Here is a 20,774-nt window from a genome sequence, read left to right on the forward strand (position 1 = left end):
GGACAAGCCCCCTGCTGTAGTGACTTGCACAAATGTGTGGCCCAAGGGCTACAGAAATGGAGATGGGCACCACCCCTATACGTCTTATCAAGACATCCTGGATACTTTAACATCATAGATGACTTAGATGATTTCGCCTTGACAAAGACCAACTGACTCCATATTTCCTAAGGCCTATATACCACCAGAATTTTTCTAACCCAAGACCATGAGGAAGACCCCCAAACAATGGAAAAATCAAATACAAGCTTGAGACTGGGCTTGAACTTGAAGATGCTGAAACAGTAAATATAAGGGCCATGCTACATTGTACAATAAGAGGAGCAAGGGCCTGCCAGGAGCACTTAGGCAGGTACACAAACTTGAACTGTTTGCGGTGGTTTTAGTTTTTGTGGTGACCCTATTCCAACCCGACTTTCAGACATCACGAATGTGTATTTCCAATCATATATTGCTACTGCAAACTTAAACCGCTCGAAAAGCTTCAAAATTAAGTCCCCATGAAAACAAGTGAATTTACAGTTACAATGGCATGGCAAGGATTTAAACAAACAAACACGTATAATGTATTGGAAGTGCAGAATTCTGTTTAATGATATCTCATCCTGAGACATAGAAAATTACAACCATTGTCCTCATATACATGTGTTCACCTACAAAGAAGAAAATATTTCAAATCTTAAAATGTGTTCTCTACAACATATACAATACAGCGCTTTTTTTTTAAATTTTACTTATATATAGCAATCAAACTCCAAGAATTCAAAAAGAAAGTTGAATACCAAGTCTCAATATTTCTTACATGTATTTACAAGGAAATATAAGGCACTTTATTAATGAGAAAGGAGGTCTTCTTTGAGTAAAACATTTATCATAGGTTAGAAAATGGCTTCAATTTTATACAGCTAAGCACTGCAGCAAGGCTAAGGCACAATAGCCATTCCCCACTCACAAAATCTGAATCAAACTGTATTTAGTTGAAACATCATGTTTTCATAATCATACAAAAACAAATCACTCGTGTTGGTAAAAAGATATGAGCCTATATGATACAGCAAACAAGTGAGCAATAAGCTATGTTTCTACACATATACACCTCAAATGTTTTAATGAAGACACCTTGACCATATCATCTGCAGAACAAACTAGGCAAATCTGTGCCTACATAATGAAAACAAAGAGAAAACAGTTGTGCCATATTGTTGAAAATCTATACACAGGTTATTTGCTCAAAATGGCATCAGTCTCTGACAGTGCTGATGCTCTGCTGTTGCCTGGAGACCACAGTGGTCACGCCCGTTTTCTGGGTGAAGGTCGTGCTGGGCGGTACGGTAGTGGTCGGTTTCGTCCTGGTGGTGTGGCCCGTTTTCTGCGTCATCGTCGTGGTGAAGCCGGTCTTGATGAGGGTCTGCGGGCTGGCGGAGCTGGGCGGGAGGGCGATGATACGCGGCCGTGCCGTGAGGTTAACCTCGCCACGACTCGCCTCCATCATGATGTTGGCCATGGTGTTCTCAATCACATCTTCCAGCAGGCTGGCAAACTCAGGCGTCCTGAAACATACAAGAATCAGTATGAGCTTTGATACCCGGAAATGATTGATTGATTGATTGCTGGATGGATGAATTGATGGCTTGATAAGTTGATTGGTTCATTGGTTAATTGAGTTGCTCTTATACCCGTACTGGTGAAAAAAGAAGGACAGGTTCTAGGCAATCTTCTACATAGAATCACCTTATAATCTGATATCTTTCTACAAGTAGGAACATAAAGATTGTATCAACTGCAAAAGTTTCCTAACTCACTACAATAATGTTAACATTTTTCTGAAAAGTACATAGCTGATGTCTTGACTATTCCAGTCTCACATTTGATGTTTTTTTAAGTTTCCTCATCTTTGTCTATATGAATATTCTTGTATAATTCTGAAAAGAACATCTTTCTGAGAAGAATACAATACAGTGTATTCTGTATGACCAAAGGGAGGGCCGGGACTGAATTGTTACAACATTGATACCAATGTCCAAATCCAGTATTTGATATTTTGACAGCTGCATGCCCGGAATGTACAGTAAAGCATGGACCAGTCCGAACACCCGTATCGAAGGTTATCGCAGTCGATGATATAACAATATATATCTGACCTCTTCAGAGCCTGTTGCTGCTCCAGCTTGGCCTCCAGCTCCATGGTTTCCTCCACCCCGAGTGCGTCGATCCTCTCCGGGCCCTGCTCCTCAGCGATGGGGGTCGGCACCTCGTACGACGGCTCAGGGGACTGTCAAGGTCAACACAAGGTCATGGCTTAATACATTGTCCTTTCATTCATTGATATTGTGTTCATCAGGACTAGCCAAAACTAACATGCAAGGAATGACAGTAAGTAAAACATTAAGAAAATCAGAAAACTGAGAAGGGTGGAGAAAACTGGTCGCCAGATCTTCTGTGGTGCCACAGCGGTCAACTAGTAAGACTAAGGGATATAGAGAGAGAAAGAGAGAGAGTCTGTATAAAAATCTTTTTAATAACTGTTGATAGCAATATGTATTAAATGTTTTGCTTGGACCTGAACTACTTGCTGCATTTGTCTTACTAGAATAGTTTGTACACTTTAATGTTGCCTTCCTTGGAAGAAACATGATCATGACAACTCAGTGAGAGGTTTATAGACTTCTTAAGAGGTCTTCTCAAGTCTTACCAGTCCTTGCAGTTCAGGCTCGACGTCAGGAGACACGGCGACAGGAGGCTCCTCCAGGGGAGACACCCTCTCTCCCTCCTCCTGCCCATAGTCTGGAGACTGCGGCAGGGACGGCTCCCCTAGCGGTTTCTCGCTGAACTGCGTGAAGTAGGGGATGGGCTCGTTCTTGATGTTGTCCACTGCTTCCTGGAAGTTAGGATCATCCAGCAGGTCCCTGGAAAATCAACATCAGATATCTTAAGTACTTTTTAGTTAGTTTAGTTAGTCCTTCCTGCACCAGATGGTGTATAATGCAGCACCCATCTCCGTTTCAATAGCCCTTGGGCCACACAACTTTGTGCAATCACTACAGCAGGGGGGCTAGCCACTGGTTCAACTACCATACTCTTTCCCAAATACTGAGTGCTAAGCAGAGAAAGCTAATGTACCATTTTTTTCAAGTCTTTGTTATGACTCGGCCGGGGATCAAACTCACAACCTACTCAGCTCATCTGGCCAATTCACCAGTCCCCAGAACTTTTTAAAGTCAAGGAAATATTGACAAAAATCTTTGCAATATCAGTTGAATGTTACAAAGACATCATCAGACTGCATTGTAAATCATGCACTATAGTAATACTGTAATTCTTGTTTCTTTCACTGTAACTTTATGTTCACAGTTTTCACGGTCATCCCTGTACCGTGAACTTATCATCGCCGTGAAAAACCTGTTGTAATCATTTATGATTCCTTCCCACATCCGTTCTGTAAATCACTTGCCGCCACCGTGAAGTTAAAGCTCAGTGAAAATGTCCATTTTCCTTACACCATGAAATTTTACTAACGTGAAGATAAAGTGAATTACAGTACACATTGTGGAACATCTTACCTGAGAATGTTGGACAGTACGTGAGACATTGTGTCCTTTTCCTCATGGCTGACCTCCCCAAGGTCGACTGGCCCCTCCTCCTCCCCCTCCTCTCCATACATCCTCTTCTTCAGACTAGCCGTCAACTCTTCTCCCAACGTCCTTTTGTAAAGCAAGATGTGAACTTGTTTTACTGTTTCACAACATTCATGTGTGCGTCTATTTCAAATTTGATATAACCTTTTTCTGGGTTGCAAGTATTGCGAGTGACATATCCTAACCAATCTGTCAATAGGAACAAGATCTCTTTTTTAATCATTTTCTAAATACTGGTACCTCTTGTAATAGCTCAAAATCAATGCACAATACAGATCTCATTTGTAAAATAAAGTTTGTATGTTTGTAGCACCTAAGGACAATCAACAATGTAGAAGACACCTACCTGTCGATGAACATGATCTTGGCCTCCTCGGGGAAGTACTGCTGGAACTCCTCGATGGCGTGCGTGCGTGCCGTGGCGCCCAGGTGCAGCAGGAAGGCCCGCGGAGGCTGCGGCTGTTCCCAGATGTCGTCACCTGGCTGAGACTTCTTCAGGTCAGGGGTCGACTTCCTGATGGGGGGGAGGGTCTGCAGAACGTGGGGAGAAGCTAAAGTTAGCTTTGACTTTGAATTTATTGACCTTATTGAAGAAAATCCATTAGTGGTGTGCCCTAAGGCACATCGCTAGTCTTCCTGGACTGCTTATCATCTTACAATACAACATCAAACCCAGCTTAAAGCTTTTAACTTAAAAGTTCCATCACTACACATGGTGGCGCATATGGCAGTGCCCATCTCTGATTTGAAGCCCTTAGGCCACACAACTTTGTGCAAGTTATTACAGCTAGTCATTACAGCTAGTCCACTGGTAGTGGTCTGCCTATTTAACATCCATACTCTTTCCAAAATGCTACCTGCAAAGCTGGTGTGTTACGCCAAAGGGCAGTTATACAAGCTATACACATACATGTAGGATTCTCAGGGCTTCTCTATTTACAACTCTATTACATTGTACCTTTCAGATATTGATTTAAAAGTCACCACATACCAATCTAACAAATCAGTATAAACATGAGCCAATATATTCAAATTTTGATTCTTTTCAATTAAATTGATTTTTGGCACTTTTCCAACCCTTCCTTTCCTTCTCTAGTCTTTTAAGCTTTCAACCTATAGTTTTCCAGCGAACCCATTTTTTCCATCAACCCATCTAAATGTATAAACCTACATGTATACCACCAGACATTTTACGTATGAAAATGTTAATCAACCATCATTTTTTACCCACCTGATATCGCTTTAAGTCTCCCTCAGAGTTGGACCTCTGTGGTTGGTCCACACCTGACCGACACGGTCGCAGCACGCCCGACGTTGCGGTGCGGGAGGGCGGCCCCTTCTCCTCGTCCGCGGTCATGTTGTTCTCCGTGATCGTGAACTCGTACTTCTGCCGTTCCTTCTCCGCTTCCCAGTGCTGCAGAGTCAACAAAGGTCATGTTAGGTTAGGAAATGTTTTCAAGACTGTTGGTGGCAAATGTGCAAATGTTGGCACACTGGCACACCAAATCCGTGTGTGTTTTTGGCACACCTTTGACAGATTAGCCGAAGAGGCTCAGTGGGCGCCACTCCACCATCATGGTAGGAATATCGTGTAAAGTGCCTTTCTCAAGGGCACCATGTTGGGGCATGGCGACTATCAAACCCGTAACATATTGGTTCTGAGTCCAGTGCTCTAACTGTTACGGCACACTGACACGACGATACATGTTAGGTTAGGGTTAAGGTGAAGTTAAGAAGTTTTACTTTTTCTACTACTCTGATAAATAACAGTTTGACTCTCTCGATGATTCAATGTTTTGTACCTTAGCCATTTCATTAGGTTATTGTTGCAAAGTGTTAAATAACGTTCAGAAATTGCCAATTCTTATCACAGACATGAATTCTACTTGACTTGAAATATCTACTGTACCCAATGAACTAAGTAAAATGATTTAAAGCACAAGAGGAATTTGATGTCGTACCTTTAGATCCTTCTTGTATTTGGCCATCTCTGTCTCATCAGTGACCTCACAGATGAGGTCAAGGTCATAGAAGGATGGCACGCCCTTGGCAGTGAAGACGACTTTGCACAGAAGGCTCTCCTGTGGCTGTAGGACTCCTGACACTGGGGTGATGCCCAGGCACTGCAAGGAGACAGCAAATTGTTATTGTTATTATTGGGTGGGCCGACTATACTCTCTTTGCAGTCAGGGGCTCAATTGCAAGGAGCTCATAATTGGCGGGACTAAGTCCCAAGGGTCTATAATGGCAGCCTGTATTAAGCGCTAGAGATCTCAAAACCTTTTGTTTCAGTAATCTCCCATATTAATCTCTGTTCAACAGCAAATTCAGGTATGTTCAATCTCAAAGTCATTACTTGGAAAAAAATTTCACTCGCAAAGGGTACTAAAGCTGTTGTTTTCTCCTCATAACAGACACTGGGACATCATGAAAATTGAATGACATGCAATCAAATCGAATTCAATTAAACCTTGATAACCACCGTACCTGACTGGCTAGTGCAGATGTGTAGTGCCACTCGAAGGACACAACATGATCGCTGGAGCGGTTGTACAGGAAGAGGACAGTACGCTTGCGACTGAAGAGCGGCATGTTTCCAAACGACACTCGTTCCTCGTTCAGGAACACCAGCTGACCAGGAACAGGAACACTTTGGACACCTGGATAACAATAACAACAATTAGAAGTACTATCAGCATGTATCATCTTTGCATTGAAGATATTCTTTTGAAGGTACATCTGTGACAGTAATGGAAATTTTACATGCTATTTCCGTACACAATGTATCGCTCGAAAGTGTCTTGGTAAGCGCTTTACATTGTGTACAGAAATAATGTGTTAAATTTTAATTATGTTGATTACCATTACAGATGAACCTTCATACGAATATCTTCTTTGTAAAATATACATAGATCTAATAATAAGAGAATTATAGAGACTGCATAAGAATATACAGAGGCTGCACAGCATTGTTGAGTGGTGCATTGTCTTTTAATTTGAGCAGTAATAAAGCTATCAAAAGTAAGAAATAGAAATAGAGCATTTTCAACTCAGCTTTCTTTGTCCTAACGGACTTACCTGGTACACCACTGAAGGAGGCTTGTTCAGTGATGGGCATGGTATCTCCCATGATCCTCCTGTCATACCCCACTCCTGTGAAGGTAATGAGTGCTGTGTCCCCTCCCACGATGTGAATGGGCACATCCACCTACAAACAGGGAAAAACATGCTGTGACTTTGATGGATCGAAAAAGTTGAGAGATTTCATGCTAAACACTATCTATGCTGTAAAGTTGCAGTTTGAGTTTGACTTAGAAGGTCTGCAAAGAGGGATTGTGGCAACGCTTAACAGTAAATGGACTTGTTATTGCAAAAGGTTATTAGATTGTTCAATTGTATTCAAATCCTGTTGTTGTTCACACTAGGACAATGTAGAAAGAGACACCCACCATGTATGTCTTAGCTTCAAATGGTGAGAAGACCCATTCAATATCAGCTGTCCTGCCCGGCGGAATGTCTCCTATAGGGTTCAGACATTCAAAGATCTTCTGGTTGTAGTTCTCCCCCTGTAGGAGGTCAAGTGGGGTCAAGTCCAGACGGTAGGTCACGGGAATGGCACCTCCGTTGTATAGCTCGTAGACCTGTGGGGAAAGAACATTTTAGTATTTTCTCATTAATTATGCAAATTAGGTCTTCATTTGCATAACTTTTATCTATCAATGTCCCTCTATTTCTCAGTTTTAAAAACGGCACATAGAAATTTATCACTGCATTGTATAATGATTTGGTAGGACCTCATTTTAGCTATTTTAGAGTGGTACGTTAAGTGCTAGGCTTTACTATACTGTGATATTTGGTGAAAAAAAATTAACAATTTGAATTTATTGCAATTTCCATCAAACTCATTTAAGTACCAAAAAACAGTTTTTCAGCACCAAGGTCAAGAACAGGAAGATACGGTAAATCTTGAAATGTTTGTGGCGGTTTTATCTTTGCAGTTTTAGTGGTGATCACTCCACAGCGAAATCTTAACACCATGAATATAAATTTCCATAGTATTGCTACTGTACAACAGAATTGCAACTGCAATCTTAAGACACAGTGAAAGCCTCTCTTCCCCTCTTGAATCAAGCCCATGCAAAAATAAATAGATTCACAGTACTGTGAATAAAGAGGTTTTTGAATAGGAGCAAGGAACCTTCCTGCTCCACGTGCCACTTAAGGCACTACAAGGTTCTGAATGAATGAACCCCTCCCAAACTTCAGAATGGACTAGCCCTGACCTGTTTCGGAGGGAATGTTGCTCCAACAGGAACGGGAGCGAACATGTGCTTGCTGCTGGGGAAGTGCACGTATTTCCTCTCCGGGTCGACCGTCACGCCGACAAAGTTCAGCAGAATCTCGCGCCCTCGCATCAACTTGAACAGCACAGGCAGTCTGTCTGTACCCACCATATCATGGCTGTGGGGAACAAAACAGTAGGATTAAAACTCTGTATTGCTTCGTATCTTTGCTTCATACAATTATTTCTGAATACCCAAATGTTCCTAGAGCAAAGATATGTATTTTGATTTGAATTCTAGTTGGTCTCCTGTCAAATAGCAGGATCAAAACACTATTTCTACCTATCTTTGCCTCATACATTTCTCAATACCCAAACATTCCTAGAATAACAAAATGCCTTTTGATTTGAACTTTACTTGGTCTCCTGTACGTCAAACTATGGTGTGAGATCATGAGAAAGATTTGAGCAAAAAGAAACACAATCATGAGACCTATCTTAGAAAAGTAAATGGGATGTTGACATACAGCATATATCTTGAAAAGCCTTAGACTAAACAGTTACAGCAACATTCTGGACTTAACCATCAGCACTCTGAAGTAGCCATTTGGCACCCAATTCCCTATTGGTTACATATTTAGGTAGCAGGGAGAAGGTTAACTACAAAGAATCCCTTTCCTTTCTGTAGACGATTCCCCTCACCTGTAAGTGAATGTGACAGTCTGGGTCTGTCCTGGGTCGAGTCGTCCCTTCTTGGGTTTGACGGAGAAGAGTCTGTTGTCTGTGACCCTCATCTGGTGTAGCTCCTCCTCATCAAACTCCCCCGTCTCCGCCCAGTACTCCAGCTCCAGCTGCAGGTCCACAGGGAACAGGAAGGCCCTGGGAAAGAGAACAGAATCTTTGTTATTGTTACAGGGAACAGGAAGGCCCTGGGAAAGAGAACAGAATCTTTGTTATTGTTACAGGGAACAGGAAAGCCCTGGGAAAGAGAACAGGATTTCTGTTATTGTTGTTGTTGTTGTTGTTGTTGTGGCAAAGAGATGTCTATGCCCTTGATGATTGATTGAACTGTGTTTTGTGGCACTTACATCATACTTTGCTATCACATCATGCAAAGGGACGGAAAAGCCCCCATTTCTTCATTATTGGTTAGAGAAGAAGATGGCCATATTAATACATTTTACAAAAGAGAATGTTTTTCACTGAACAAGAAGGGGTCATAAGAAAATTATGAGGACACAAAAAGAATAAAAGATAAAATGACATAGATCTCAAAAGGTCTAATACATGTATACGTATTGAATTACATGCACTCTGTGTTTGTGATTTTGGTTATCCACAGATAACATTTTCTTTCCTGTCTGTTTTAACATTAGACTAAAGCAACATGCTCATTGGCAAGATTTTCTTTGGGAAGTGTTTTGTAGATTCTGGTGACAAATTGTGGAATTTCAAACCCCTGGGGTGGTTAAAGACGATTTCAATATTGAGATTCTGTTCTCTGCACTCTGTGCTATATCAGAATTGGCAAATAGTAAAACTTGTATAACAACTGACTGATAAAAATCCATTCTCACCATTCAGAAGTGACAGTGCCAGTGTTTTCCAACAGTAGATCCACCACGCAGGCTTCACTTCCGACAGGCGCGGCACTGAAGTTGAAGTCCAGAATGGCTCGCGTGTACACAGGAGGTCTGTACCTGGTACTGTGGGGGGAAAAAGAACATTTGATTATTCTCACATTTCTGCATGTTGCCAACAGTGAGAATTTTTTTCAGGACATTTTGCACACTATATAATTATGATTATTTCTATCATGTTTTGTTCATTAGAGATGGTTGTCTTTACTCTAACAAGGATTGTGTAACAACAATTCAGACTTCAGCACTAGGGACAAGGCCTTTAATAGAAGGAGACGTTTATCAACAAGAGGATCTATTTGAATATCGCTAAATCTACAAGGATTTTTTTACGTTCAATGTAAGTAGGACAATTACATGCATTCACAAACTGTCATAATCCATACAAAGCTAATAGGAAAGCTAGTAGTTTGGCACAATTAGAATGAGGACCACCATGCTAACAGAAAATGCAAGTAGTACAGTGGTTGAAACACAAGCAAGATGACCATACCTGTGCCTGGTGGGGTGAACATAAGTGAGTTCATCGTCTGCAGGGTCCGAGTCCAGGCACAAGTTCATGTTGTCCAGGGAGAACAGCGACCACAGCTGCCGCTTGCTGATGCCAATGCCGCTGCCATAGCAACGGGCGTCCGTGGCAACCAGGGTGGGGTACACGCCCTGAACGATCACCTCACACAGGTCTGTTGGGTCAGGAAATACTGGGTTCACACTGCGACCTGTGGGGCAAATTGGGAAAAACGCCTTCAGTTGATGTTTGTGTTCAAGCAGTTACACCTGTCTTTTGGGGAAAAGGAGGAGTTTTGGAGTTTAATAGCTTACTTTCTGGAATTAAAAAAGTGACTGGAGCCACCAATATTGGTTGCTTCATTCTGCTGAAGTCAAAGATATGTTTATTGTTGATTTTCTGTCATATGTAAATCATTTCATAACAGACCCTGCTACTATATCGTACAGTCTCATTCATATAATCCTATCCACACTATTGCCCCCCTCCCCACACTACTACCTCCCTCCCCACACCTACCATCAGGAGTGAGCAGCTGGTACATGATGTGGAAGGTGTAGGTGGCTCGTCTGGTTGGTCGGATTGTCAGGAGGACCCTGTTCTTGGCCCGGGCTGGCAGCATCCCTCGGTACTTCTCCAACTCCAGAACTGAGGAATGATGAAAAAAAAAATCAACAAAACGAATTCTAAAAGGAGAAAACCCTAAGCTTTGAAACCCCTATGTTAAAACGCCAATGTTCTGACAGCCATACATTTTTTGGCTAGCCCTAGAAACTATTCTACAAAACCAGTTGCTAATACATAAAGCTACATGTAACCTCCATTACCAGAGTGTTTGAGAGATCTCTAGTGCAGAGGGTATGCACAGTTTACATATGCAGGAGTGAATTACACTAGGGGACATTTCATTGGAGATCTCTTTTGATGCATTTGACGATAGCTGGCAGATTTACAAATGTATGTTAGTAGACGTCAAAAAAAATTGTCTGACCTATCCTGTCCCTGTTGGCTGCCTCGTCGTTAGCGGTCCCAGAGATGGTCTGGAACACGATGAGTTTGTAGTGCAGCGTACAGCTGCTGTCGTTGTACAGAACAATCTCCTTGGAGACAGAACTACCCACAAGTACCGTCTGGAGGTCAATCTCCCTCTGTTCAGCCTGCCATTCGGAATAGAAAGAACAAAATAATGAATAAAGAAATGAATGAATGACCGAAAAAACAAACAAATGAACGAACAAACGAACTAACAAATGAATACCTGATTGTGGAAACTATATAAATTGCTCACACATTTGATAATTCTTCATTAAAAAACCTTTTGCTAAAAGTTCTTCCCTTTTACAGTGTCAAGCTACATTTGTACAAATGTAGTATCTAATGCTTTTTCTACAATTTTTACAATGTCAATAAAAGTCTTACCAAATAGAGTTGAACTTTGATTATCGTAGAACATCTAAGTTACTGAAAGTATTTACTACTATGGTGAATCAAGCTACTACCCTTACCTGTATGTTCCCAGCACTGCCCTCCCCAATGACTCTCAGTAGATATTTCCTCTTCTCTCCGATGGCGCCAGTCGGGCTTGTTGTCATGGCGATGAGAGTTGGCTTCAGGACATATTTGGTCTCAGCTGAAGGTGAAAACATCCATGTGTGTTCCTGAAAAGTTGTAAAAATTGCATTGGAAACTACATTAAACATCATTGTAAGTTTTGTATCATAATCTAGTCTTTGCAATAATCTCACTTTGTTTATAATCAAAACCTTTTGTTCACCTTAACTATTCTTCTGTAAAAATATCTAAAATTAGCTACATGCATGATTTCAAAGATTTTCCAACATAGATTTGTTTCTCCTTCTGACCTTCATTATGCACGTGTAGCATTTTTCCTGTCTTGTGCAATATTAGACAAGGAAAAGAAGAGTGAGAACAAAAATGAACGTCCCTGTTTTGCTAATAGACTGGTACATCCCATGACAATAGGCTAACTGACTTGGCCTGGACTATTCATCTGTAGGGGTGCTAAAGTAATAAGTAGGCAATCATCCCACCTGCTCCTCATTGGGGAGAATAGTTCCTGTGGTTGGCTCGACGGCAAGACTCTTCCTGTCTTCGCTGTTAAGACGCCACTCAAACTTGACGGGCAATCTTGAGGTATTCTTGAGACAGTACTTCTGGACAGTGGTTGTGCCGATGCTCGTACTCTTGAAGAACAGCTCTCCCTGCCAAGGAAAAAAGAAAAATGAAATAAGAAACAAGAAATCATACCTCTGTGAGTTTTTGTGAAGTATTTCTTGTTTCATTCATTATTTTGAATTTCTTTCTATTTCTATAGGTTCCGGGCTGAGCCTGCAGCACCAACTTTGGACCCAGGCCAATCCAATCCTACAAGTCTCCAGATACACCATTTTCCGCCTCACACCCTGCCATTTAACTTGCACACGCACCAAGACAAAGAAGCAAACAATCCAAAAACAGAAACCTTCATTTTCATGAGGGGAACAAGATGGACTGATTACTACATTATGCGTTTACTGAGGTATCAATCATTCGGTCCCTGCAATGACTGAACTTAAAATATATCCTGAACACTTATTCTTTCTGTATCTTTCAAGTTTTCTGAGACGGCAGACTAACCTGGGAAGGTAGATACACCTCAGCTGACTCTGCAGACCCCACCAAGGTGACCTCATGCAGGTGTTTGTCGTTATCATTGATCCTGCAGGGCAGCTGGTACTTGTACGTATCTGCCAATGCCGGGAGCATCTGTAGGGCGTACAGCTGGTGGGACTTTGGAGGGATGAGCCCCTTGGACGGCTTAATCGTGAACGTCTTTGTCTCATCTTGGCTGAAGACGTACTGAATGGGAGTGTCACTATGGTTTGCGAGAAGAGCAGTCCGGTAGGTGCTCTCGCTCGGGTTCACGGCGGGAAAGACGACACGTTCCGAATCCAGGGTGAAGCGCGGAAGGAACGTTTCTTTTCCCACCTTGAACGTGTGGCCGATGCATGTCAGCGTAAGGCACCACGGCGGGCAGAAGGATTTGTCCTCCACAAGCTTGAAGTCCCTCATGCTTTTGTAGAAGGCGAAACATTCCAGTTCTGCGCCGAAAAATTGGTCCTCTGCATCCGGCTTGAAGGTCACGCGGAATGATGTCGCCCCCTCCGACGGTATGTCACACGTCTGCGGCGTGACGGAGAAGATGTTGCTGTCTCGGCACATCCAGTACACCGTGATCTTTCCCTTCGTGTGATTGGTCAGGTGGACGACTTGTGACGGGGTCTTCTTGAAGTTGGTGCAGCGGCCGAAGTCGGCCTGGTGGAGGTCGGAACTGACATGGCGGACAGAATATGTGATGTCGCTGTAGTGTCCGTCATCAAAGAACTCCGTCATTGGAGAGGGATGGAAGGGTGGGTGGGTAAATGGTTCCACTGCTTCAGCCTGTTGCAGATTTTAAAAAAACAGTTCTTTTATGTTGTTGAACATGATTGTAAAGTTTAACATTCTAAAAGATAACACAAAGGCAAACATGTGAGTGTAGCGGTGTAGAGGCACACAACAATCTAGATACATTAGATATATAGAATGTCATTGTTCCACCAAAACTTAGTGTAAGAATATGAGACACGTGAAGATATGGATGACATACATGTATAGAACGTGGGATTGAGGGAAAGTCAGACTTGACTTGACACAATATATGTCACGTGTAAAACACTGGATAGTTTATAATGTATGGCAATTCTGTTACCATGAGGAAAAAAGTATTGTTAACAAATTGCAACATGCAAAAGCTAAAGCTAGTCCTTGGTAGTTGTCAAAACTGAAATGTAATCCGTTGAAATTTTACCTCTTTCAGCACAATTTCACCAGTTTCATCTAGTTCTAACACAAACTCCTTGAGTAGGCATGAAATGTACAAGGGGAGACATAGGATCACTGGGATAGACTGGGACAAGTAGATACACACAAGACATGTACAAGTACAAGATGTTAAACAATTGTGTAAATTGTATTCATATATACATACAAACAGGTCTGTCCTCAGTGCTGATCCACATTCACATACATTCACATACGTACACACACATACATACATACATACCTACATATGTACAAACATACATACATACATACATACATATGTACAAACATACATACATACATACATACACACATACATACACACATATACACACACATACACATACACACATACATACATACAGGTCTGTCCTTGGTGCTGACCAAGTAATCCCCATTCAAACACAATCACCCACACGTGTAACATTTTAAAGATAGCTGTAAAATCATTACCTCTTTCAACATGAGTGCACCAGTGTCGTCCAGCTGTAGCTTGTTTTCCTTCACCAGGTTATTCAGCAGTTCTGGTGGGAAGAGGGAGAAGCCTCGCTCCACATGCTTCTGGTACCGCTCCAGGTGGTGCAGGTGCAGCACAGCTGGCTTCACGAGCTCAGTGTGACAGGTGCCAATCATGTCCACATACAAGGGATCCTGGAATGAGAGTCAGATGTTGTTATATCATCAATATATGCCATTGAGTTATAGTATGTTAAGAATATGAATTGCTAAGGTGATATCCTGTGATTTCTTTGCCCTGTTATCAAACTATAGGTATACTGTACATGTACTTAAAAAAACGTTTTTGACAGAAAAATGTGTCATTATTTTAAATACTTGTAATGAATGAATAGATGGTTTGCAACTTCTTGAATTCTTTATATGCAAGATGATATGAAGAATGAAGACTGTATTTTACCACTACTAACATACCCTTTCCAAGTAATACCCTACTCCAATAATGTTAGACTTAATGTCCTTATGTGCCAAGGTTAGGTATGACAGGTTGCTCGGTGTAATATAACCAACTGCTGCCGCGCCACGTGCCTGCAAAGCTGGTGTGTTATACAGAAGGGTATCCACTTACATGATTGTGGACCAGGCAGGCGACCCTTCTGTAGTAGTTGATGGGGTGGACTGGACAGAAGTGGACCACCACTTTGTGAAGGCCTTGTGGAGGAAGAACTCCCGACACGTGCTCGAACTTGAACACACTCTCACTGCTGTCAATCATAAACTGGTAGGAGGCCTGCAGATCTGTCTCATTCACGATGTTGAAGGTCTTTGTGATCATACCGCCGGAGTCAACACAACCAAAGGCTAGGACCTGAGACCCAAGGGACACACTCGGTCCTGAAACAAAGAAAGAAATAAAGCTTTTTGAATGCAAGAAAACTAAAGATATAATCATAATGTGACAAAATGCAAGTCTTTTAGTGTAACAAAATGTGTGACATATATTTGACAAATGAAGTTTCATTCAAATATTTCTAGTCTCATTTTTGCTTTGAATACACATAAAAAACTAACATGATAGCAATTCTAGCCTGTTTGTTGAGATAAGAAAACACTAGTGCTGTGGAAAGTGTAAAATGATGTCATATAAGATCACTTGTCAGCGTCTAAAACAGAACTGCTAGTTACTTACTTTCCACAACATAATGAAGCCGCAGCAAAAGTTTTACACATTATGAAAAAATTGAAAGAAATCAAGAGGGTTCTGAGGACTGACTAAAAGCTAGTTGGTGAGTGCTTTATATTATGTACGGAAAGAACGTGAAAAACTTATGTCGATTGCCGTCGATAAACCTTCATATAAATGATGAAGCCGTGACTCTAATAACGTACCCCTCGCCTTGCCCACACATTTGATGACAGATTTGCTGATGTTGCCGATGGCCACAACATTTAGATAGTCCATGGACGTCTCTCCCACCAGCTCAGGCCTGAAGATGAGGGGGATTTTACAGGAACTGTGCGGCGGTGCGGTCCCTTCTTTCACGCCAATGGAAAACATGGTATCGATGCGGGAGGCGGCCTCGGGATGGTTCACCTTGAAGGCTGCTTTTACCTAAACCCGAGACAAAAATATTTTGATACAATCAGTTGTTGCTTTTAGATTCAATGTGTAAAGATGATGGAAACCAAAACAGAAACTTAAAGTGAATCTTACGAATCAGTTTTTGATCCCTGTTGCCAGGTAATCAAGTCAAGTTCCATCGGTAACGTCACAGTGAACACGGCAGCCACTTTGAAACCTGGCACCGCAGCTCAGGATAAATGTTATTTTGAGAAGCAAACATTATTTGCAGTTGTGTGAAATCATGATGATCATACACTGTTTGCTTCTCAATATAACAATTTGTGGTGCTAGATTATGAATTGCTCGTCATGTTTCCTGTGACGTTATGAATGGAATTTAACTTTAATACCTGGCAACAGGAATCAATTATGATTTGTAAAGTTTAATGCTCACTTACATCAGAAAGGCATATACATATATTTTGCACAAACGTCTATGTTCATTTATTATTGTTGAATGCAATCAGGAACTGTTGTATTTAAATTAGTGTCATTGGCGGCACAAGCATTTTTACAAAAGTGTTCTACTAACAGGCGACAGGTTTTGAAGCTCCACCCATTTCTCCACAGCCTTGCCAACAGGAACTGTTCCAAAGTCCACAAGTGTTTCTGCAGTAGCTCCGAATGTCTGTGTATCTTTTCCTTCTGTCTGCACCACAATGTGTGGAAATTTGCCTGTTAAAGACACATAAAAAAGCAATTAAAGTGACATTGCATGACCATATCTGCATAGCAAAAGAAAACACACAGTCAATAACATTTTTCTATTCATTCAGAATAATTTGCTTTATCTCATGTCAGGTCAGAGAATTACAAGTTTACAAGTTGTTATATACTCTTCCCCTCAATTTTTCTGTTGAATAATAACAGTCTGATATATATATGATATATGATATATAGTACTACTTCTACTACTACTACTACTACTACTACTGCTTACATGTATACCAATGCAAGAAGTCTTGCTACTACTACTACTACTACTACTATTTCTACCAATGCAAGGAGTCTTACCGATGCCCTCTAACTTGACTGTACCAAAGTAGACATTCTCTGGACCATAGTTGCACACTGCGACTGCATCATACACCATCGCACCCTGAAAATAAACAATTACATTTTGCGACATTATATTTCATGATGCAGGAAATGTTTCACCTCTTCATAAGCTTTACGGTAAAGATGGGGGAGAAAGATGGACAAATGATAAACTGCAAAAATCTCACCATAGGCTTGAATGTGATTCTCACGGTGCATGCACCATGAGGGAGGAGGGTACCAGAGGCAGGCTGCATGGTAAAAGCTGAGGCAACATTCCACTTGAAGGGAGTTTCAAGTTCACTGTAGTCACAGAAAATATCACAAACATTTAGTAGAAAACTTTGTGGTGTTGAAAGAATGTTGAGCAGTTAAAAATCAGTTCTGAAAAAGACTTTTCATTAAGAGATAATATTCAAGTTATACTTGTATATGATAGCAACAAATTCATTGCTTTTGATATCGCAAATAGAAATGAAATTTATGTTTTATAAGCCTTATGGAACTGTAGTTATGTACTAGTAGATGCTATACTTTGTACCTTGTACAGTTGTTGTGCAATAAAGTTATTGTTATCTACATGTGACTTGTTTTTCAGAAAAATTTGTGACATGAAAAACTGTGTTACTTTGTTCTTATTTATGGCATCAGATAAACACCAGATGATAGCAATATCCCAACATTTACCTTAAGTTTTTCAGCTCGAATGTGGCGTTGACAGTATCATATGCAGCACAGATACCAAGGTTGACTGCTTCTGGCATAGACAGGCTTTCTTGTGGCAGGATCGCCTTCAGAGGAATAGTGAACTTCCCCTCCTATATGTGAAAAACAGTAAAGACTTGGTCATTATTTCTACTTAAAGCTATCTTAACATAAGTATTTGTCAACAAATGTGTCTTCGAGATTCTTTGTCCATTTTTTTTTCTGCTGGTATCACAAGTGAAACATTCTATTTATACAAAACATTTCAAACTTTTTTGACATTTGTCAACTTGCTCATTTCTTAAAAAGATATTCAAAAACATATGAAACAGAAGGGTGCTCTGAACACCTTTTTTTCTCCTATCTGGCGATAATCTGAGGAAAATACATGGTGGATGACCTGTCGGTATCAGCCTGACTGTGGGTTTATAATATATTTGTCATACTAGCCTGAAAAGCACACATTTCAATGTAAAGGTTAAATTAGCACATATGGTGTCCTCATTGTAAGAACATCAGCTTCAATGTCCAAACACACAATGTACATTTGTAACATTGTGGCTTCACTTATCATTCAATAGAAACATGTGTGATACAAGTAGGTGCCCATGTGATTCTGGAAAATATCACCTGGTTCGGAACACCCATATCAAACGTTACCACGGCCCAGGTATGATATAACATCTAGTATCACTTACAGTCGTTGAGAATTCTATGGCATCTTCATAAACGGCCTTCTCCAGCGGTCTGAAGGTGATGGGCAGACAGAAGCTGGTGCCTGCACTCAGCTGGAGAGGCTTGGGGAACAGGGTGTGGAAGAACGTGGTACTGGGGAGGCTGCAGAGGAGAAATATGCAACGTAATCATTCATTTTATTACCTTCTTTGTTTTCCTTGAATAACTTCAGTAACAAGTGCACAGAAACATGATAAAACACATTAAAACCCATGTGTGTGTTTTATAATGTACAAATCAACCTCCCTAGAGCTTATTCAAAACATTTTTCTCATCTCCAGAGATATTGTATCTGAAAATATTCATCAAAGGGAAATAGACATGGAAAGAATAATGGATAGTCAGGACACCATTGTTGAAACCGTTGGAGGAGTGTCTTTTGTTATGTGTGTCCAACAGTCAAAACTAATAAAACCTCGTCTAAGTTGATTGTGGACAGGTGGTCACTCTATACAGGGTTGTTAATGCTTTAATAATGTCAATAGGGAAAATTATCTAAGGGACCTAGCCAAAAAGTGGTCACGTTGGCCAGGTGGTCCTTATGTACTTGTGCTTCTGCAAATATTCTTGCTGCATCTGTTGACTATACGCACCTGTACTTGATTTTCTCCATCTTGACCTTGCAGTTCCTCAGGACCAGCTGTTTTGTATACTCCTTGCCGGGTTCCCAGCCCTGCCAGGTCATGTTGCCTGTCACCTCAATACCGTAGTAAGTGGACTGAACTGTTTTGTCAGCCTTGCCGACTTTCAGCAGCCTTTTCTTCTTCATTGGCTTCTTGTTGTGAGGTGAAGAGGGCTGAATAATAAGGTGGAAAGAAAACAAATGAGAATTTTGTACTAGGAAAGATGATGAAGACTGACTACAATCATGAGAAATATGTCCATGTAAATGCATTCCAACAGTGTCCTTACATTAAGTTAGAATTCAAGGGACTAGTAGGTTGTACATGTATCATGAACAGGACTGAATGATAGAAAAATGGAATTGATGAAAAAATTTGCATTACTTGACAAGATCTGCTGTGTGGATTTTCTGTTTGTTTTGATCTTTTACTCTTTGCTTTCTCTTTTTGATTTCAAACATTATTCATTATAGCTCTTGAAACTGTACCTCCATAACTGTAACATTCCTGCTGGCGTGGTTCATCATATGCGGGGGCTGCACGATGACGGGCATCTTTATTTTCTCTACTCAACAGATCTGCAGACGACAAAATAAAGATACCATGCTGATCAAAATCATAACACTTTATGGGCTATTACATTTACATAAAATGATAAATACATGTACAGTTGCAATCATAATCATGGGCAGCAATGTCATCAATAAAAGATGTGATGTTGCTCATCATATATTGACAAAATGAACAACAAGATATGTACTAGATATGTAAAAATAATGCTAATACTACCTTAGCCCGGATCTTATCTTAATTTTGAACAGTAACAATTGGTTTTGAAACATGTTAAACTGACAACAGATCAAGAAGTGATCACAAACTGTAACGCCATATATGGTAACATTTATCCACTAAAAGCACATAAACACGTAATCTAAGGAAGTCAACAGTTTGACATGTATGCCAAAAAACTGTTAAAGACAATACGAGATGTATATATAATTTTTAGTTTTATCAAGGATTTTTTTTTGCAACAAAACATCAAAACAAAAATCTCAGCAACTGTTGAATTTGAAGTAACGTTTAATAACAGCTGAATTTCCTCTTTTCCTCTAAAGCATCGACGTTAAACTGATCTAGGCCTCGCCGTTTTGTACCGTACACTTTGTACAACTAATAAATGACAGCAAAACTGAGGCTTACCTTCACAAATGCAGCAAAAATTCAAGTTTTCATCGCTAAAAAGTTCATCCTACTTCTCGGGCGCCATATTGTTTTCGGAACACAAAATGGCGATTGTTGCTAGGAGGTAGACGAGTCCATTACTACAGAATTTGAGGGGACATTGAAATGATACAGCTTATACGTTCACCTATAACATGATTATGATAAGTTATTACGGTTTTCAATATTTACAAAAACTCATAAATTAATCTAAGTTTCAATTTTCTGCTACAAATTACTCAATTTGATATCTAATGCAATAACCATACCCTTAATTTTTACCTAACAATGTGAAAATAATAGAATGTTCCAATTCCAGCTAAATTCTATCAAATTGCTACATACTCGAAAGTTGTTGGCAGTTTAACGCTAACATTGTGTAATAATGATACAGACTTTGCAAATTTGCAATGAAAAACTTATGAACCATTTATTTTTCAAGAT

The 20,774-nt window shown here is 40.6% G+C and overlaps 1 protein-coding gene across 1 annotated transcript; it reads right to left on the bottom strand.

Annotated features, from left to right (window-relative positions):
* Positions 1–562: 562 nt before the first annotated feature.
* Positions 563–20,427, bottom strand: LOC136449307 (cilia- and flagella-associated protein 65-like). The gene is made up of 30 exons (XM_066449292.1): positions 20,310–20,427; positions 19,598–19,687; positions 19,080–19,282; positions 18,450–18,588; positions 17,734–17,864; positions 17,235–17,349; positions 17,023–17,107; positions 16,541–16,683; positions 15,775–15,997; positions 15,014–15,279; positions 14,383–14,580; positions 12,703–13,506; positions 12,117–12,287; positions 11,571–11,723; positions 11,057–11,222; positions 10,585–10,713; positions 10,051–10,276; positions 9,495–9,623; positions 8,620–8,796; positions 7,919–8,096; positions 7,085–7,276; positions 6,714–6,843; positions 6,123–6,295; positions 5,597–5,758; positions 4,867–5,049; positions 3,982–4,166; positions 3,561–3,701; positions 2,693–2,906; positions 2,142–2,272; positions 563–1,550 (listed from the first exon to the last, which is right to left on the bottom strand). Exons 2-30 carry the CDS (start codon positions 19,661–19,663, stop codon positions 1,241–1,243), a joined length of 5,523 nt encoding a protein of 1,840 aa, XP_066305389.1. The 5' UTR covers positions 19,664–19,687; positions 20,310–20,427; the 3' UTR covers positions 563–1,240.
* Positions 20,428–20,774: the final 347 nt, after the last annotated feature.

Source organism: Branchiostoma lanceolatum, chromosome 15, assembly GCF_035083965.1.
Source record: "Branchiostoma lanceolatum isolate klBraLanc5 chromosome 15, klBraLanc5.hap2, whole genome shotgun sequence".
NCBI lineage: Eukaryota > Metazoa > Chordata > Leptocardii > Amphioxiformes > Branchiostomatidae > Branchiostoma > Branchiostoma lanceolatum.

Bases quoted from the DNA above. Each gene is read 5' to 3' on its own strand.
- LOC136449307 (XM_066449292.1), bottom strand. From the start codon at position 19,663: ATGCCCGTCATCGTGCAGCCCCCGCATATGATGAACCACGCCAGCAGG. The intron at 11,223-11,570 runs GTAAGGGTAGTA...TCCGAATGGCAG, and splicing joins GCAGTGCTGGGAACATACAG to GCTGAACAGAGGGAGATTGA. The intron at 4,167-4,866 runs GTGGGTAAAAAA...CACGTTCTGCAG, and splicing joins GAGACTTAAAGCGATATCAG to ACCCTCCCCCCCATCAGGAA.